This window comes from Carlito syrichta, unplaced genomic scaffold (genome assembly GCF_000164805.1).
Source record: "Carlito syrichta isolate Samal-C Ts95f unplaced genomic scaffold, Tarsius_syrichta-2.0.1 Scaffold113526, whole genome shotgun sequence".
NCBI classification, from domain to species: domain Eukaryota; kingdom Metazoa; phylum Chordata; class Mammalia; order Primates; family Tarsiidae; genus Carlito; species Carlito syrichta.
Window position 1 is genome coordinate 185,130 of NW_007057622.1, and position 19,090 is coordinate 204,219.

The following is a 19,090-nucleotide window of genomic DNA, read 5'->3' on the forward strand; positions in this document are numbered from 1 at the left end:
CCAGCAGAGGCTGCGGTGGCCGGGAGCGGCCACTGCACTCCAGTCTGGGCGACAGAGTGAGACTCCAACTCAAAAAAAACAAAACAAGCAAAACAAAACAAAAAAAGCCCTATCTATCACATTACACACACACACACAAACTCTAAATGGATAAAAGGCCTAAAAGTAAAACCTCAAACTGTAAGGACTTTAGAAAATGCAAGAGACACCCTTATGGAAATCAGAACTGGCAGCCAATTCCTGATTAAAACCTCAAATGTCCATACCATAACACATAAGATAGACAAGTGGGATCTCATCAAACTGAAAAGCTTCTGCAAAGCAAAAGAAACCATCAAGAGAACTGGGCGACAGCCCACAGACTGGGAAAAAATATCTGCCAACTGTATATCTGCCAATGGCCTAACATCTAGAATCTACAAGGAATTCAAACACACTGAAAAGAAAAAAATAAACAGCACTATTAAAAAGTGGGCAACAGATATGAATAGATACTTCTCAAAAGAAGACATACAAGCAGCCAACAGCTACATGAAAAAATGCTCAGTCTTACTAATCAATAAAGAAATGAAAATTAAAGCCACACTGAGATACCACCTAATTCTAGTCAGGACAACCATCATTAATAACTCAAAAAACAACAGATGCTAGAGAGGATGTGGGGGAAAAGGAACACTTCTGCACTGTTGGTGGGAGTGTAAACTAGTACAATCTCTGTGGAAAGCAGTGTGGTGACTCCTAAAAGACTTAAAAACTGACCTTCCATACAACCCAGCAATTCTCCTTCTGGGAATATACCTGGAAGGAACTCAAATCATTCCGCAAAAAAGAAATCTGCACGTGCATGTTTATTGTACCGCTATTCACAATAGCAAAAACATGGAACCAACTGTGCTGTTCATCAAAAGTAGACTGGGTTTTAAAAATGTGGTACAGGATGGAATATTATGCAGCCACGAAGAAGGACAAACATATGGACTTTGCAGCAACTTGGATGGATTTAGAGTCTGTAATACTCAATGATCTATCGCAGAAACAAAGAACCGAGTACCACATGTTCTCACTCATAAGCGGACCCTGAACAGTCATAATACTGTAAGAAAAGTATTGGTAGTAGCAGGACACTGCCTGGGGAGTGGGGCACACTTCATCAGTAAGCGTACCTGATCTCAAACCAGGCAAAGTGGGGACCACAGTCAGGCCCAAACTTTACCTGTACAACGACCATTTGTATACATAACCCTGAATTGTACCCCACATCTTTAAAAATAAATAAAAATTTTTAAAATTACAGTAGAAAAGAAAAAGTGGGTATTTCAAAAGATAGGAAGTTTGAGCTCCCCCCAGTCTCCTAAGGCTTGGGTCTTGAAACTGGCACATGACCACTTCCGCCAAATACTAAAGCAGTCTCAGAGTCTACCAATCTCCAAGGGAAGGAGACATGGACCCAATTGCTCAAAGAGAAGGGTAGGAACCAATCTGTGTCCATCTTTACTCTTCCACAAGTATTTCAAGGCTGTGGTTTGGCTGTGGTCATTCAGCTGGTAAATGGGACTTGACTGTTGGTTTTCTTCCATGAAACTAGTCTGGGTTGATGTGATGATTATTGTATCCAAGTCTATGTAAGTCACTTGAAATTATTTTCCTCTCATAAAGTCCTTTGGCAATCATGCTTAAACCATTTTTCTTTAAGTTAGAGTACAAGAGTACGTTCTTAAGAGTAATTTCTACACTACAAAATGCTTTGAAACTGATTTCTTCCAGCTCTGAGATCTAGGCATATACATGGGCCTGGCGTGGTGGCTCATGCCTGTAATCCCCAGCACTTTGGGAGGCCAAAGCAGAAGGGTTGCTTCAGCCCCGGAGTTCAAGACTAGCCTGGAAAACAGCAAGACCTCTTCCCTACAAAAAAAAATTTAAAAATTAGCCAGGCACGGTGCCCTGTGCCTCTAGTCCAGATACTCAGAAGGCTGAGGCGGAAGGATGGCAAAGTACCCCCAGTAGTCTAACTGGGCAACACAAAGGCACCCCCAGATTTCTCTTACAAATAAGTTAAACTTGCATTCTGTCTGGTTGGAAACTCAGACCTTCCTCTGCAAATCAAATCTCCCCTTCTCCCCCTTCCCTCTCCTATTACACAGCTACTTTCAAAATCACTCTACAGTCATTTGACCCATGCCCATATTCCCTCTTTCTGATGCAAAAGCTAAATTGAAAGCTAAGTGGCCCTGGCAGCCCCAAAGCCCCGTGATTTCTGGCCCGAGTGGGCGGGGACCCGCGGAGAACCACGCTGCCCTTTGAGGTTCACTGCCCAGCTGCCGCGCTCAGCCGAGCTTCTCGGGTGGCTGGGCCGCTTTGAAGGTTTACTTTCAATTAAAAAAAAAATAAGAAAGAAACCAAATCAGCAGCTGTCAGGGATGCAGGGAAGATTTATTCTGGGTGGTCAAAGGGGAGCGTGGCCAGCAGTAAAGGCCTGAAGGTAGAGGCAGAAAGGAAATTCAAGCTGGAGAGGGAAATTCCTCCTGGCAAGGTCAGCCTGCACCCGGCTGCTGGTCCTTCTGGGCAGGGCTGCCCCATTCCTGTGGCTGGACGTGCTCAAAGGGAACCAAGGAGGCAGCTTGCAGACACTTGGAGGGTGGGCATGGGGAGGGAGACAGCCCAGGGGAAGCTGCCGGGGAGGGCCTTGAAAGTACAGCTTATTAATCAGATGAAACCAGGCCTCAGGGATCAAAACATGACTGATTTTCAAATTGCTTCCTGATTCGAAAGCTGGTGTTGCCCACCTCAAAACGTGAAGAGGGGTGAGGAGGCCGGGTCCCTGGGCGGTCCTGGATGCATCCAACTTCCCTTGAAGTCGGCCCGAGCGCTGAGGCAGCACAGATGTGCAGAGCCTAGCAGGAGTCCAGGACTGCAGTTTTATCACCTTTCATTTCCTGTCTCCGTGCTTAGATGGCTTTAGACATTTGACATACTAGTGTGAAAATGAATGTGTGCTTTTCAGAAGGAATGAGCCAGCTCCTCATTGACCCTCATCAACACCCAAGTAACTTCTAGGAGTCAACAATTAAACTACAGGCAAGGGTTTTGAAATACCTTCCTCGGGCCCTCTCCTCGTGTTCATACCCCTACTCCTTCCCACCCAAACCCAGATGCAGGATGAATATACATGCTAGAGCGGCTCTGTGCTCTCTCCGCTTCCTCCAAACGTGATAATGATCCATGTTATGCCTACTCCCTTTGTAACATGGATAATGTGGCTTAGCACTAAAGCTGCTGGTTAAACTAATAGATGTCATTTGTTTTGTTGAGTCTGGTTCTCACTCTGTCCCCCAGGCTGGGGGGCAATGGCACCATCACGGCTCACCACTGCCTCGACCTCCTGGGATCAGGCGATCCTTGCACGTCAGCTTCCTGAGGAGCTGAGTCTACAGGCCATGTCCAGCTAACTTTTTTGTTGTTTTTTGTTTTGGTAGAGATAAGGCCTTGCTATGTTGCCCAGAATGGTCTAGAACTCCTGGGCTCAAACAGTCCTCCTGCCTCAGCCTTCCAAAGTGTTGGGATTACAGATGTGAGCCACCACACCCGGCCTTACACTAGTAGATGTTGCCTAAATATACCAGACCTCTTTAGCCTGTGACTACTTTAAAATACACATATATCGGTCAGGCGTGGTAGCCCATGCCTATAATCCTAGCACTTTGGGAGGCCAAGGTGGAAGGATCACTTGATGCCGGAAGTTCAAGACCAGCCTGGGCAACACAGCGAGACCTCATCTCTACAAAAAAATATTTGAAAATTAGCCAGATGTAGTGGCACACACCTGTAGTCCCAGCTACAAGGGAAGCTGAGGCAGAAGGATCTCCTGAGCCCAGGAAATCAAGGCTGTGGTGAGCCATGATGGTGCCACTGCTCTCCAGCCTGGTGACAGAGCAAAACCCCAACTGAAAAAATAAAATAAAATATACACGAGAGGGAGAGAGATCTGGTTTTTTCAAACTAACAATATGATTACAGATCAAGCCCTCTTCTGCCTCGTTTCCAGACCCCGCCTTCTCGTACCTTCCCTGTCATTTCTGAGCTGCCTGGCTCACAAGCCAGTCAGTCAGCTGTGGTCAACCCCCTCTTTCTATCCTCTCCTCCCGCTCTCCTCTGTCCCTGTCCGCTCCGTGGGCCTCCTGGATGGGGAAGCCCCAGCACTGCCAGCACTCGTGGGGAGAATCAGGTGGTCAGACAGGGCTGAGGATGGGGTGCCACCTCACGGGTTCCCACTCACCAGCCAGGTTGTCACATCCATGCTGGGTTCCTTGCAGGAAGGAAGGGAACGACTTCCTCCCTAGTTCTGTGTCACCTTGTGACATCTGCTCACCAAGCCAGCTCCATTATGCCAAGATAATCACAGAGTCTCTCAAATTTTTTATCAACCTCAGAGGTTCCCCCCCTTGCCTGGAGTAGGGAGGCCCTTATGTAAAATAATCCCATAATGTCTGGTCTTCATTCTTCTATCCAGAAAAGTGTAACGATGAACCAGGAAGATAAATACAGATTATCTACCCTTTTCTTGTTCTTCCTCTTTCTTCCCAGATTTTCTCTCCCAAAATAAATTTCCTTCACCTTCCGAAGTTGCAGAATGAAACCTCACAGGATTTTAATAAATGGAAGAGCTATTGATGGAGATGGGATGAAGGTATTATCTGCATGCACAGTATCTGGGACTCTCCTTCAGCAACAAAATTTTATATAAAGCCTAAAAGCTTATATAGATAGATTAGATAGATAGATAGATAGGAGAGAGAGATTTATTTTTTTGTTTGTTTAACTGACAAAATTATGATAGACTAAGCCCATATTTGCCTGATTTCCAGACCTTGGCCTTCTCAGTACCTTTTCCTGTCAACTGCCAAATTTGATTGAAAAAAAAAAAGCTGACATTTTGACAAACGAGTTTATTTTGTGAATCATAAAAAAATACCTACATTATAAGATAAATTTATTCCTGAAAACTTGAGCATAGAGCAGTTTTCACCAAAATGTGCATTATTCCTCTATCAGCATCCATGGTGATATCAAAGACAACAGTCTCATAAAAGCAAAAGTTGGGAAGGAAGGGATGCCCCCGTTTCAATGATATGGAAAATTTGCATAAGATTAAGATTTGGTGGTAAAGGGACACCAGCTGTATTTATCTGAAGGAAAGGTACAAATGCAAGAACTTGAGTGGATGTTTTGGTACAGCTTACTGAAACAGAAAGGTCATCCAACATGTCTGTTCTGCTTGGGTCGCTTCCATAGGGAGATGGCTAAAAATAAAAATGTAATATATGAGGCCGGGCGCGGTGGCTGAAGCCTGTAATCCCAGCACTTTGGGAGGCCTAGGCGAATGGATTGCCTGAGCCCACGGGTTCGAGACCAACCCGGGCAACTTGGTGAGACCTTGTCTCTAAAATAAATTTTAAAAACTTATCTGGGTGTTGTAGCGTGCCTGTGGTTCCAGCTACTTGGAAGGGCTGAGGTGGAAGGATCAACAGAGCCCAGCAGGTCAATGCTGGGGTGGCTGTGAGCCTGCTACCGCACTCCAGCCGGGACAATGGAGTAAGACTCCAACTCAAAAAAAATGTAATATATGGGCTAGGTTCATGGAGCATGGTATGATATTACATTAGAAACTATTTTCAGATTAAACATTAATTTCACTCTTTGCACCCCGGATGGTAGAATTACATCCGGGTATTAACTAGAACTGAGCTGCAATATCAAATTTAGCCAGTAGATAGTGGTTTCTTAAACGAAGAAAATTTTTGTTAAAAATTCTGCTTTATAAAATGAACATATTTGAAGTTGAAGGATCATGAGTTTGTTGAAAACGTTGGCCAATAGTTTTGCAATGAGGAATAGACAGCTATTTTGATAGATAACTCAGAAATGTGGAGGTAAGAGTAGATATAAGAGAAATGCCAATAAAAAATTGTTTAGAAAAGATTGGCATAGGTTTGTCTATGTGTAAGATAACAGAACTGCGTTTTTCCAGTAAATTCTGGGGGAAGGAAATTTTTTTAAGGATTGGGAGATTCTGGAATGTCGTAATTTTTTGCAAGTCAATAGCCTGTAATATTGTTACAAAGGAAAGACAGGCATAGTGACTCCCACCTACAAACTTTGCTTAGGGAGAACCAGGCAGGAAGGATCACTTAAACCCAAGAGTTCAAGACCAACCTTGGCAACATAGCAAGAACTTGTATCTGTAAAAAAATTTTTTTCTAATAATTAGCCAGGTGTGGTGGTGTGCACCTGTAGTTCCAACTACTCATGAGGTTAATGCAGGAGAATCGTTTGCGCCCAGGGGTTCGAGGCTACAGTGAGCTATGATCACGCCACTGCATTCTGGTCTGGGCAACAGAGCCAGACCCCAAGTCTAAAAAAAGAAAAGAAAAGAAAATGCTTAGCGAAGAACAATAATGGACATTTCTATCCTTACCTTATAGTCTCAGGGATTCCTCGTTTTGGAATGTGTGTAGGGTGACAGGTGGTGTTTGGTATGGGGGTGTGTGTGTTTGTGTGTGAATAGGTGTGCGTGGTATGTGGATGTGTGTGGGAGAGTGAATGTATATGGTGTGTGGTTGGGGATGGATATAGGGGGATGGGTTGTGTGGTGTGTGGATGTGTGGGGAGTGAATGGGGCTGAATGTGGTTGGGTGGGTGTATGTGTGGGACTTGATGTGGGCATGTGTCATGTGAGGGGGCTGGATATTGGAGGAGGTAGGTGTGTGTGTGTGTGTGTGTGTGTGTGTGTGTGTGTCTGTATATACTAACATGCCTTTACGTGAGCACCTTGAGGCAGCCTTATCTTCTAGTAGGGGAAAGGAGAAAACATTTTTAAAAGAGAGCTTAGGCAGCTTTCACTGATTTTTTTCAGTTTAATTCTATGTAAAATATTGAGAAATGAGGGGGCTGTTGTCAGATTTCTTTAAATTGTAACAAAACAATCTTACCCATTTATTTATTCAGTGGCTGCGCAACAGAAATAAAAGGGAGGAAAAATTATGTGGAACTACTGCCATCTGGTGGACAACTTGGAGACTGCTGCTTTTAGGTTGGGTTTTGTCAATTTAGATTTGTTTTGTTTTGCTTTGATTTGATTTGGTTATTTGTTTAGTCCACTTGCCGTCTACCCTCTACCTCCAGCTCTGGCGTATTAATTTCCCCTGTGAAGATGAACTGGACAGAGGGCCTAAGTGTGGCGAGATGGTGTGGGAGGAGGCATCTGGACCTGGTTCAGACTCCCTGAGTTCAAGTTCTGGCTTCAACACGTGTGCTTTGTATCGCCTGAGGAGAGTCATCTACTCTCTTCATTCATTCGTTTCTAAGGAACGAGGTCGTTAATTCTGTCCTGGGAGAATAAGCACCGGACCTAAGTCTCTACATTGTCATTATCCATGCAAAGCCTATTCTAGCCTTCCCCAGTCGAAACCTTGTCTATATGCTGTCAAGATCATCTATGCAACCTTGCCATGGAAGGACAGGATGGCCCCAAAAAGATGTAGGCCCAAGCAGGGCCTCTCCACGGCAGCACAGCTGCAAAAGCACTGCCCTCTCTTGCATCCTTACAAACATCCCTATAAAAGAAACAATCAAGTTGTGTCGCTTCACTGCAGCAGAACCTGCCATGCCCTGTGTTCCTGATGATTTCATGTCTGATGATATATAACTTCTTAAAGGCAAGGGCTCTGCCTAACCTGTGCCCTAGTACCTGCTACATGGTGTGAACCTTGCCGGGGCTATTATCTCACAGTAGCAGACCTTCTCCTCTGGCTAGAGAATGAGGCAGACGAGTGTGGCCTTCAGAACTCCAGATCATCCACGTGAAGCCAGAGGGACAAAACCCAAAAATAAGAACTGAGCTCACACCAGTTGCATTCCAGAAACAAGAAGCCAGGAGAGGCAGAGCCTCCAGCCCATCACTTAACCATCCCCAGGGCCATGATTCAGACATCCTAGATTGGGGCCCTGGAACAGGAAAGATGGAGTAGTCATTACTAAGAAGACACTGACAGTGCTTTCCTATGAAGGAAAAAGTGTATCTTTTACATCCATATCTTGACTACTGGAAAATATATAGGGTTGAACAACTGAAAAATGTTTCAACAGTTACCCTAAGCTTTTTCTGCAGGATGCTTGCTTGCTTGCTTGCTTTCTCTCTTTCTTTCTTTCTCTCTCTCTTTCTTTCTCTCTCTCTCTCTTTCTTTTTCTCTCTTTCTCTCTCTCTTTCGTTCTCTCTTTCTTTCTTTCTCTCTCTCTCTCTCTTTCTTTCTTTCTTTCTTAGAAAGTCGGATTTATTGAGAGGACAGAAAAGCTCCCAGAGCAGGAGGGGACCCAAGGGGGTTGTCCGATGTTTTCTTTTATGTTCAACTCTTTATAATCTTTAACGAGAGAGCAGGGAGGAGGCAGTATCGAAATCTGAAATGAGAGATCAGTGGACTTCTCCTACTAATCCTTCCACAGAGCTACTAATCCTTAACCAAACTGGTTACATTTCAAGTCTTTTCCCTTCTTGTCTTATTCCCTAGCAGAAGTATAAGCATAGAAAGAAATCACTACAGGCATGAGCAAAGAGAAATATAATTTTTTTGAACAAAGATACTTGTTTAATATATACATACATACATACAATGTATTCTTCATAGAACAGGGAGGAAATACTCATGACAATTACAGTCCTTGTGTCTGGAACTGGTCAGTGGTTGAGGCTGGTATTTATATTGTATTGTCTTGTCTTGTATTTTAGAGTTGTGGGGTACAAGTGAGGATTTACTTCATAAGGAAGTTGTATTCAGGTGCAGTTTGGGTTCCTAGCTGGCCCTCTCTCTCCCTGACAGTGAATCAGGAACCCAGTGTGTTGCCATGTGCCTCCCCTCCCCTCTCCCTCCTCCCCTTCCTACTCCCCCTGCCCCAGCAGTGTCCAGCGACTGCCAATCCTACCTTTGTGCCCATGTGACCAGTGTTCAGGGCCCACTTATGAGTGAGAGCATGCAGTATTCAGTTGTTTGGAGAAACATCATTTTTTAAAAGATGCTATTTATTTATCTGTTTCTGAGTTGGGTTCTCACTTTGTCACCCAGGCTGGAGTGTAGTGGTATGATCACAACAATCACAGCTCACGGCAACCTCGACCTCCTGGGCTCAACAATCTCTTCCACCTCAGCCTCCTGAGTAGCTGGGACTACAGGTATGTACCACCATACCTGGCTAATTGTGGTGGTTTTTTTGTTGGTTTGGGGTTTTTTTTGGGGGGGGGGATTAGAGAAGAGGTCTCATTAAGCTGTCCAGGCTGGTCTTGAACTCTTGGGCTCAAGCAATTTGCCCGCCACAGCCTCCCAAAGTGCTGGGATTATAGGTGTGAGCCACCATGCCTGGCAAAAAGACTCTATTTAATACAAAATGCATAACCAGATCTTCAGTTGCATTATCGACCTAAGACAGAAACTTAGCAAGACTGAATGAGGTAACTAAGAGAGAGATGCACACAGCTAGGAATGGCTTTCGTTCCCTGGAATGCCCTTTCTCTTCCTCCCCCACAGGGCAACTTTCCCCTCAGGGGTGCATGTACCCTCCTATTGCTATGTTGTACAGTTTATGATATTTCAAAATCAATTATCTTTACCACTAAATCATTTTGCAATGAATATGTTCCTGTTGAGTAGTAGCCATGACCTTTTAAAAAGTCTGTTCTATTGCATAATAATGTTTATATCCTCTGTCTTAGCTATCACACAAGAATGAGTAATGTCAGTATCTACTTCCCTCTTCCAGTCAACTTTTGGAGGCTATGTTTAATAAACAGTGGGATAGGTGCTTGCTGTGTCAGTCAGCTGTTGCTGAATACCAAACACTCCCAAAATGTAGTCTTATCAGTGCTCAGGAGTGTCTGGTTCTTCTGGTCTGGGCCATGCTAGGCCTCTTCTAGCTGGCCTCATTTTGCCTGGGTTTGCCCATGCCTCTTCAATCAGCTGCCGATTCGGCATGAGGCTGGCTGGTCTAAGATGGCCTCTGGCGAAGCACCTCGATTCTGTTCCACATGGTCTCTCATCCTCCAACAGGCTAGCCTGGGCTGTGTTCACCTGGCAACTGGGCAAGCTTCCAAGTGATAGAAGAGATAGGCATAGGCCTCTTGAGGCCTAGCCTTGGCACTAACAAGGTGTCACTTTCACCGTCTGTTTGTAATAGTCTATTGGCCAAAGCAAGTCTCTCTTGATGGGAAGAGCTACAAAGTTACAGGGCAAAGGATGGGCGTAGGGAAGGGAAGAATGGTGGCCATTTTGGCAGTTCTGTGCAATGTATAAGGAAGACAATAAGATCTTCACGACATCGCTATCCTTTAGAGTAGTATCCTTTAGAGTAGATGTTTATCACATCCTCCTTCTGGTAACTGTATACCCCTTCATTTGTGGGAACTGTTCCTTCCTCTAGTGGTCACATGGTTTGAAAACAGTAGACCCTACCTCCTGTCCAGGAGAAGGACAGACACAAGGTGGGCAGTACTAGCATCCACCCTCCCCTCTAGGGACTAGTTCAGAGATGGGTGCAAGATACCACGTGAGCACACAATTCATTTTTTTTTTTTTTTTTTTAGAAAGAAGGATTCATTGAGAGGACAGAAAAACTCACACAGTGGTAGGGGAGCCAAAAGTGTTGCCCACAATTCATATTTTCCAGGGATTTTTTTCCTCACTGTTACTAGAAGAGATTCTTTTTGTCTGATTAAGAGAAACATGAGTATCCATCATCCCAGTCAGTCTGAAAAAATAAAGCTGTCGGAGCGTCTGGTTTCGGTCATCCCTGAGGTTAGCCCCTGCCATTGTCTTTATGCTCTCTGGTCATGATAGTCAATAATCTCACTTTTGCCCAAGTTGCCCAAACTTATAACCAAGGAAATCTTAACCAATGGACCCTCAGAACATAGAATTTCCAACAGAAAAGCCAATGTTTTAGTTTCTGGGGTGCTGCCTAAATAGTTTCAAAAATCAAAAGGGATGCAGTTCGATGCTCGAATGATTGTGACCAGGTGAGGCAAAGTGGAACTATGGGGAGTTGAGGGGTATCATCTATCCACTACTTAATTCAGCAAATTGTCTTCTCAAGGGAATGTGGGTCCAACATAGCTGGATTTTCTAACTTTTCAGGAAAAAACAGTTTAAAATCCCTATTTAAGGTTAAATTCTCAAATTTATAAATCATGGCAACAAATTCAACTCATCACAGAGGCTAGATATATCCATGAACCAATTACCAGGAAACTCTGCTACAAAATGGATGAGAAGGGATCCCCCCACCAAAAAAAAATGGAATTATCTTTTGGATGGTGGGTTCCTTGTGTACACTCGAAATTTGTTCCTCCAGATCAAACTGTCACCCAACTTTTTGCCTGGAAGTTTTGAGACGGTTGTGTCACGATATGCAGAAGAAATGTCCTGACTTGTGGCAAACTGGTCACCAGTTTTCCTGCCCTGGCAATGCACCTGGCCATACCACGCCGAGCGTTGAACTGACCAAAAGTGGCATGACCCCTACGCTCCGCCCTCCCTATTCACCCAATCTCCCCCTGAGTGACTTTTTGTTGTTGTTGTTGTTTTCCTGGAAGAGAAAAGTCCTCCAAGGGAAAACATTTTGCCCATGTGGAAGAGGTGAAACAAAAAATGGCAGAAGCACTAAAGGCATCAAAATCAATGAGTTCAAAAACTGTCTTGAGTAGCGCTAAAAGCGTCTTGATAGGTGTATTGCATCAAACTGAGAGTACTTTGAAGGTGACTGAAGTTTAAGCGTAAGAATAAATACACAATTTTTTACTAAGTAAATTCCAGGGGGTTTTTGAGTGTGGCCCCCATCTCATATAGTGAACTCACCACTTACACACACCACTGAGTCCCATACTTTCTTGGGCTTCTTTATTTCTTCCTCACTTGATAACCAACACAAAAAATATTGAACACATCCTAAGCATTGCAGACAAGAATAGAGGTCAAGGAAACTTTGCTGGAATGAGGATGTTTGGTTTAGTAGCTAAGTCACTCAGCATACCAACCTAATGGTACATGACTTGAATTTATGCCTTAAGAAAACTACAGGCTGGGCTCAGTGGCTCAGCCTGTCATCCCAGCACTTTGGGAGGCTGAGGTGAGAGGATTGCCTGAGTCCACGGGTTTGAGACTAGCCTGGGCAACTTGGCGAAGCCTCATCTCTACAATAAAACAAGAAAAATTAGCCAGACGTGGTGGCACATGCCTATTGTTCCAGTTAATTGGAAGGCTGAGGCGGAAGGATCACCGGAGCCTAGCTAGTCGATGCTGGGTTGGCCATGAGCATGCCACTGCACTCCAGCCTGGGCAACGGAGTGAGACTCCAACTCAAAAAAAAAAAAAAAACTACAACTATGTAGAATTCTTAAGGCACAAATTCCAATATGCTATGGACTGGCAGGCAGTTTAAGGTACAGTTGAAACTGTAAGTGTGAAATGCCTAAAGGCCAAAGTTCTACTTTATTACGCTTAAACATACGATGTTTTTGCCAGTCATTTATCAGTTTTCCATCAGCTCCAAGCCTACCTTTTTATACACCACACTATGAGGCTGGGGCTAGGAGTCATTCCTATTTCTCAGACTCCCAACTGGCTTCCAGTTAGGCTCCATCAATGGAAGGCACTGGCAAGAAACAGTAAGATGGGAGGTACTGAGAAGAAAGTCACTTAGTGCTTCTAGCCCAAGTTGGCATCCCTCCAGCAGAAGGCACAAGGCTCCTGACTCACTGTGCCTCGTTCGAGGTACCAGCAGCAACCATGGCTACCCTCCTACAGCCCCCTCCCCTTTGGCAGTCTGGGCATCAACTAGTCCCACCCTTGGGCTGCTCCGGTCCTAGACACAGGGCATCAGGCATCAATCAGAAATCCAAGCATCAGTCTTCCATGGACTTCTCCAAGATCCTAGATTCTGATAACACCACTTCTTTCTTTTTATTCTTTCAATCCCTAAAAATGATAGCTGTTTTCTTAATTTATTAATCTCTGGATTATGTCAATGTCTACTTTTTGCTCCTTTGGGATTTCCACTATCCTGAATTAACCAGTTCCCTGTATTAAATTCCTTCTGTTTGAAATAATTAGCATGGTTTCTCTTTTCTTGATTCAACCTTGACTGATAGCAATTGTGAAAATTAAAAGTTCACTTTGTTTGCTAGAATTTAGAATACAAGTTCACTTTGTTTGCTAGAATTTCTCTTTTTCTGAAATCGTAATGTTAAAGAGTTTCTTCCAATGCCAAGATTCTTACTTAAGGAAAATTGTTATCAAAAAAGCACAAAAAGTAGTTCTGTTAAATAGTTATCATGATTGTTCAGTTACTCAAGTGTAAAGCCTTCATGATTTATAAAAACACTCCACCCCCAAATAAATAAATAAATAAACAAACAAACAATAAAAACACTCAGCCCAAAGTGTCATTGATAATCAGCACTTATATCCCGAAGTCCTTCACTCTTCTGGAGTCAATTTCTATACAGACAAGCTGAAATCAATACTTAGAAACCAATATTCTTAGGAGCATTCTGCCAACCATGCCAATGGAGTTGGGTCCAGATTTAAGTTGCACAAATAAGTATTTTAAAATCTGTTTTTACAAGCCAACTCTATTTAGGGGAGGGGGTAGTAATTACTCATTCAAGAATAGACACTTTCATTTTATGAAAAAATTTACCTGAGAATATCTTTAGAAATTTAGATATACAAACATATGTTTCCATAAAATGGGATTACATTATGTTGGTTTTTTTCTCTAGAAACATCTGTACCAGGCTAATAATTATGACTGCTTTTTAGTTATAGGAATTGTTTTATTATTGCCTATTCGTCTTACAATAAGCACATATTACTTTTATTATAATGGAAAACATATTTTAAAGTTTCTCTAGTGAAAATGTAAAATACTTGAGTTTTAAAATGGGATTTACCTTCCATTTTAATGAAAATGCCTCATACGTTCCTTTTAGTCAGTATCTACCAAGCATCTATGGAATGCCTAGTAGAGTACTAAGAAATTCCCACAGTAAAACTCCTGTTCCTGGAGAATCTAAATCTTATGGGCAAAGTTCATAAGCATCTTTATAATATGTGGCAAATATATGATATACTCTCAATGAACATTTGTTTAGTGAATACATGCATGTACCATTAAAATAATTTATTTTTAAAGTCATTCATAGAGGATTAGCCATGTTCAGTTCATTTATCATACATATATCATATTTCATTACTTCTAAAACACATTGCTTTTCAATAACTCTTAAATCAGAATGGGGCTTACTATAATGTGATATTTAAGTATTGTATCATAGATGATATGCAGCATTTTCTCTCTTATAGTGGCAAATAAAATAACAATATGTCTTAAATGACAGCATCTTAGATTGAATGAAATACTATACATATTATATTTTACATCTACTTTAGAAAATGCATGTGTATATTTAGGCTTGCTTTGCCAGGGTTCAATTGGGAAAAGTTTTCATAGGACCACTTCATTCAAGGAACGTTTAAGTCTCCAGTGATCACATGAAATCCACAACTACTAATTTATAAATATTAAAAACAAACTGACAAGTAGCAACTTTATAAAAATGTGTGCATTTATGAGAATTTATATTTCAAATTCTTCAAATTAACATTAAACATGTATTTCTTTTCTTTTTTTTTTGAATAGGAGTTGCCCGGGTGGAGTGCAGTGGCTGTAGTGCAGTGGCTGACCTAATGGGCTCAGGCCATCCAAATAGCTGGAACTACAGGCACACACCACCACGCCTGATGAATTTTTTGATTTATTGTAGAGATGAGGTCTCACCAAGTTGCCCAGGCTGGTCTCAAACCCATGAGCTCAGGCAGTCCTCTCGTCTCGGCCTCCCAAAGTGCTGGGATTACAGGCATGAGCCGCAGCGCCTGTATTTCTTATGTTGAACTTCAATATAAGGCATAAGTGTATGCAAATTATAGACATTTTAAGCACTTAAGTATCTAAAAGATTTCTGTATTTTAGTGTTCAAAATTAGCCAAAGGCTTAAAGTGTCTAGGAAATATAAGCATGACTAAACTATGTAAGAACTGTGAGAGGTTCTAAAAGAAATATTGATAAAACCTTACAGGAGAGATTAAATTAACTATGAGAAAAATGAAATGTTATGACAAAGACAGGCAGAAAACACAGAAAAAAATTTAAACCTTAAAGAACTTTTTAAAATTTTAAGACAAAACACCAAACTAATAAAATATGAATCATTAGCAGTATACCCTATATTAACTACATAATAAAGAAATAACTCTGAGCACTGTGATGTAAAATAATGAGCAAATGCATTGGGGACATTAAAGAAATACAATACTTTATTAATAATTGGCATCTACCAGTTCAATGAATGTTAAACCTGGTATATCTAGTTTAATATACAGTCTTTTCACCATCTCTTAACCTTCCTCTTTTTTCCCATATTTTTTCACAAAAAGAAGTTTTCATTGATGTGGAAGTTGAAAGAGGGCAGGAAAGAATGGGACAATATGTACTTTTAACCATGGATGACCATTACCTGTCCCTTGTCCTCTAATCCTGTAGTTACCAGGGCCTCCCAGGTAACTTCACTGAGGATTTTTGAGAGCTGTGGTTATCAGCGCTTTCCTCTAACACACCACACTTTCTTCCTTCGTGGGATCAGGAATATAGTCTGGAAATACACAGAAGCTCACTTGGACAGTCCCACACCCTGCTCTTGCCAATTCAAACCATAACTCACCTACCCACCGATCAGAACAAAGCTGTCCAACCCCAGCAAAGAGGCTCTTTTTGTTATTGCATACTTTAGGAAATAATTTTCAAACCAGGTAAGTTTCTATTACTATAAAATAAAAAAGGGAAACCCACTTAAGACTGCAGCATACATTGAACATAGAAAGAAAATAAAAACTCTGAACTTTTTCAATCAACATCATATCAAGACCTAAAAGACAAGGAAGATGTGATGACTAAAAAAAAAAAAAAAAAAAATCATACTTTTGTGTGCTACAAGTTTATAAAAACATTTTCAATTCATAACTATACTCTAATCATTAACTGGATTAATTTTCCTTTGACTTCCAAGTTAAGGTTTCTTTTTTTTTTTTTTTTTTAAGTTGTCTAGTGTTACAGTTTTATAAACTTTTTTGGCAGAGTGGGAAGGGCAATTTGAAAGCCAGATCTGATTTAAATAAGATTAAGACTAAAAGGTATAGAAGTGAGAAAATTATCTTTAAGAAGATGTTGCCTGACCATGTGATGATGGTATGGGTTGTTTTTTCGTACAAAATATTTTCAAAAAAGCCTTTTGAAAATGCTTGTGACACAATGGATATAAAAAAGGATTGACAAAGGAATTGAACCACTGAAGCCAAAATGCAATTTCATACCAAACCGATTTAGGACGTTCCCCTGGGGGGTAAATTGAAAGAACAATTGTGAACAGAGAATATGGAGCCCAGCAAATGGCAAAAACACCTAAGAGAATGGCCAGTGACTTGGCTAATTTCCTGGCTCTGTGCAGTTCAAGATGTTCCCTTTGGTGAGAAACTACAGAATCTGGTGGGGAGAAGGAATTCATTTTGGAAGCAATGATACTGCTGTTCATCTGAGTTCTTAAGGAAAACAAGAGACTGCTTTTTCTTCTCTGTCTCTCTGAATGAAGGGGTGCAGCTGCTTCCTTCGGTGCAGGAAGAGATGTCCTTGAAAATAGTACACATCTGAATGAGTGTCCACAGTTGCTGGAAGAGACAGAGGCGAGTCTAACATGGCTTTGGCACCTGCAGAGATGGCCACGCTTCCATAAGCTCCAGTAAATATTCACGTTGAAATAAGTGACTAAGAGAACTGGGACCAGAAATTCCAAGGATGATGTGAGGGCAAGGATATACCATTTTGAAAAAAATCCAGGTTCACATTTATTACCCTCATCCTTCCAAGTCTCTGAAACTAGAATCATCGGCCCGTTCACTAAGAAGGCCACCACCCAAACGGCCACCATCAGAGTGACAGTCTTCAAGATCCCAGTGTGTTGAGCTCTATAAGACACCTAGAAGAGACCAAACAAATTATTTTCAATATAATGAATACACATTGATTGCATAAAGCACCCCATGGGCCTCAGAAGTTTCAGAGATTTGTAAAAAGTGGGACATTAACCTGAGTAACATGATGTGGACCAGGTCAGAAGGTTTAACTTCAGTGGAACCTGGGCCAAGATACAGACAATCTTAATGGTTGTCAAAATGAATTCTGTACGTTCAAGGTTAAACCTCCAACATTATAGAAAACGTCAAAGCCAATATCTAAAATAAGAAAACATTTTTTCCTAATGGACATTAATCTGAACGTCAAACAACTAAAATTGAGCATACCTTATCACAATATCCCTCAATCTGCAGACTGGGTCACGACCAGCATTTTTTTTAATGAAATAGAATAATCAACGTCAAAATGCATCACACATAATAGGGTAGGTATTGTTTGATGATACATCATCAAACAAAGCAATGTATCTTTGGGAATGTAGATCTATAGAGAGAGAAAGAAACACATGTACTAAATTACAATGTAAAATGCATTTCTCACTGTGGTCGTTGTCAAAAAATTTTGAAAGTCATTGCCTTATCTGACCGATATTCAGAAAGAACCTACTGGGCAGTTGATGCTGCCACTTCAAGGTGGGATCGAGGAGAGAAAGAACAACTCCCAAGAAGATCAAACACAAACAGAAAGATGTTTAAACCTGCTGCAGAGAAATACTACATTGTTACTAAGCTCAGTACCAAATCACATCTTTGTACAAGGGTTTCCACCTGACAAACACAATGCCAAAGCTGTGATGACCATCCACTTTGAGAGTCATGACTGTGGCTAGTACCACCACCTTCTTTTTGTTTATTTGTTTTTTTGAGTTAGAGTCTCACTCTGTCACCCAGACTGGAGTGCAGTGGCCACTCCCGGCCACCGCAGCCTCGACCTGCTGGGCTCCGGCAATCCTTCCACCTCAGCCTTCCAAATAGCCGGAATTACAGGCATGTGCTACCACCCGGCTGATTTTTTGATTTATTGTAGAGATGAGGTCTCGCTGCCCAGACGGGTCTCGAACCTGTGGGCTCAGGCAATCCACTCACCTCAGCCTCCCAAAGGCGCGGGATTACAGGCTGAGCCACCGAGCGCGGCCCACCACCTTCTTAGAGGGTGAAGAATGTTCTAGATTCACTTGGTCACAAAGTCAGGCCTACTCTATAAGGGAAAATGAGATTTTATGACTGAAGATTGCCATCAAATCACAAGACCTGCAATTTGGGAGTCATTCCTGAAATCTTTGAACATATCTTTTAATCTAAAGACACCTAAGGTAACCACCCTGTATGAGAGATAAATGTATGAACCAAGAATGTTTTAAGGAGACCTGAAACCAACAACCTCTCTCAACCTTAGTTGAATCAGTAAGATTCCTTCCAGCTCAAATGTCCCATGTTTCTCTCATTTCCTCACTCACAGGAAAGAAAATGATCTTTCATAGCCTATTTTCTCTGTGAGTTTTTAAGTCTCATTCTACAATAATTTCTCTATTTTTTCTTTTTTTTTTTTTTGAGTTGGAGACTCACTCTTGTTGCCCAAACTGGAATGCAGTGGCACGCTCACAGCCACCACAGTCTTGACCTACTGGGCTCAGGCGATCCTTCCACCTCAGCCTTCCAAGTAGCTGGAACTACAGACATATGCCAGCACATACAGCTAGTTTTTGTGATTTTGTAGAGACAAGGTCTCATCAAGTTGCTCAGGCTGGTCTCGAACCCCCGGGCTCAGGCAATCCTCTCGCCTCAGCCTCCCAAAGTGCTGAGATTACAGACTAAGCCACTGCGCCCGGTCAATTTCTCTTTTAAAAAAAAAAGAGTGCAACATTACCCAACACTGTCTTTCTCAGATAGATTGTACATGCTGAGAAGGGCTCACCAACTGGCTGGAGGTAAGAGGGAGCTAGTTAAAAAAAAAAAAAAAAAAAAAA

General features: G+C 42.0%; 1 protein-coding gene across 2 annotated transcripts in view; it reads right to left on the bottom strand.

Moving 5' to 3' along the window:
- Positions 1–16,237: 16,237 nt before the first annotated feature.
- HRH4 (histamine receptor H4) overlaps positions 16,238–19,090 on the bottom strand; it is an 18,311-nt gene continuing 15,458 nt past the window's right edge. Inside the window, exon 3 of one of the 2 annotated variants that reach the window (XM_008071602.1) lies at positions 16,238–17,125. In XM_008071602.1, coding sequence (XP_008069793.1) covers positions 16,310–17,125 — 816 coding nt within the window. In that variant the 3' untranslated portion in view covers positions 16,238–16,309. The remainder of the gene's footprint in view (positions 17,126–19,090) is intronic. The other variant, XM_008071608.1, reaches the window with a different exon arrangement.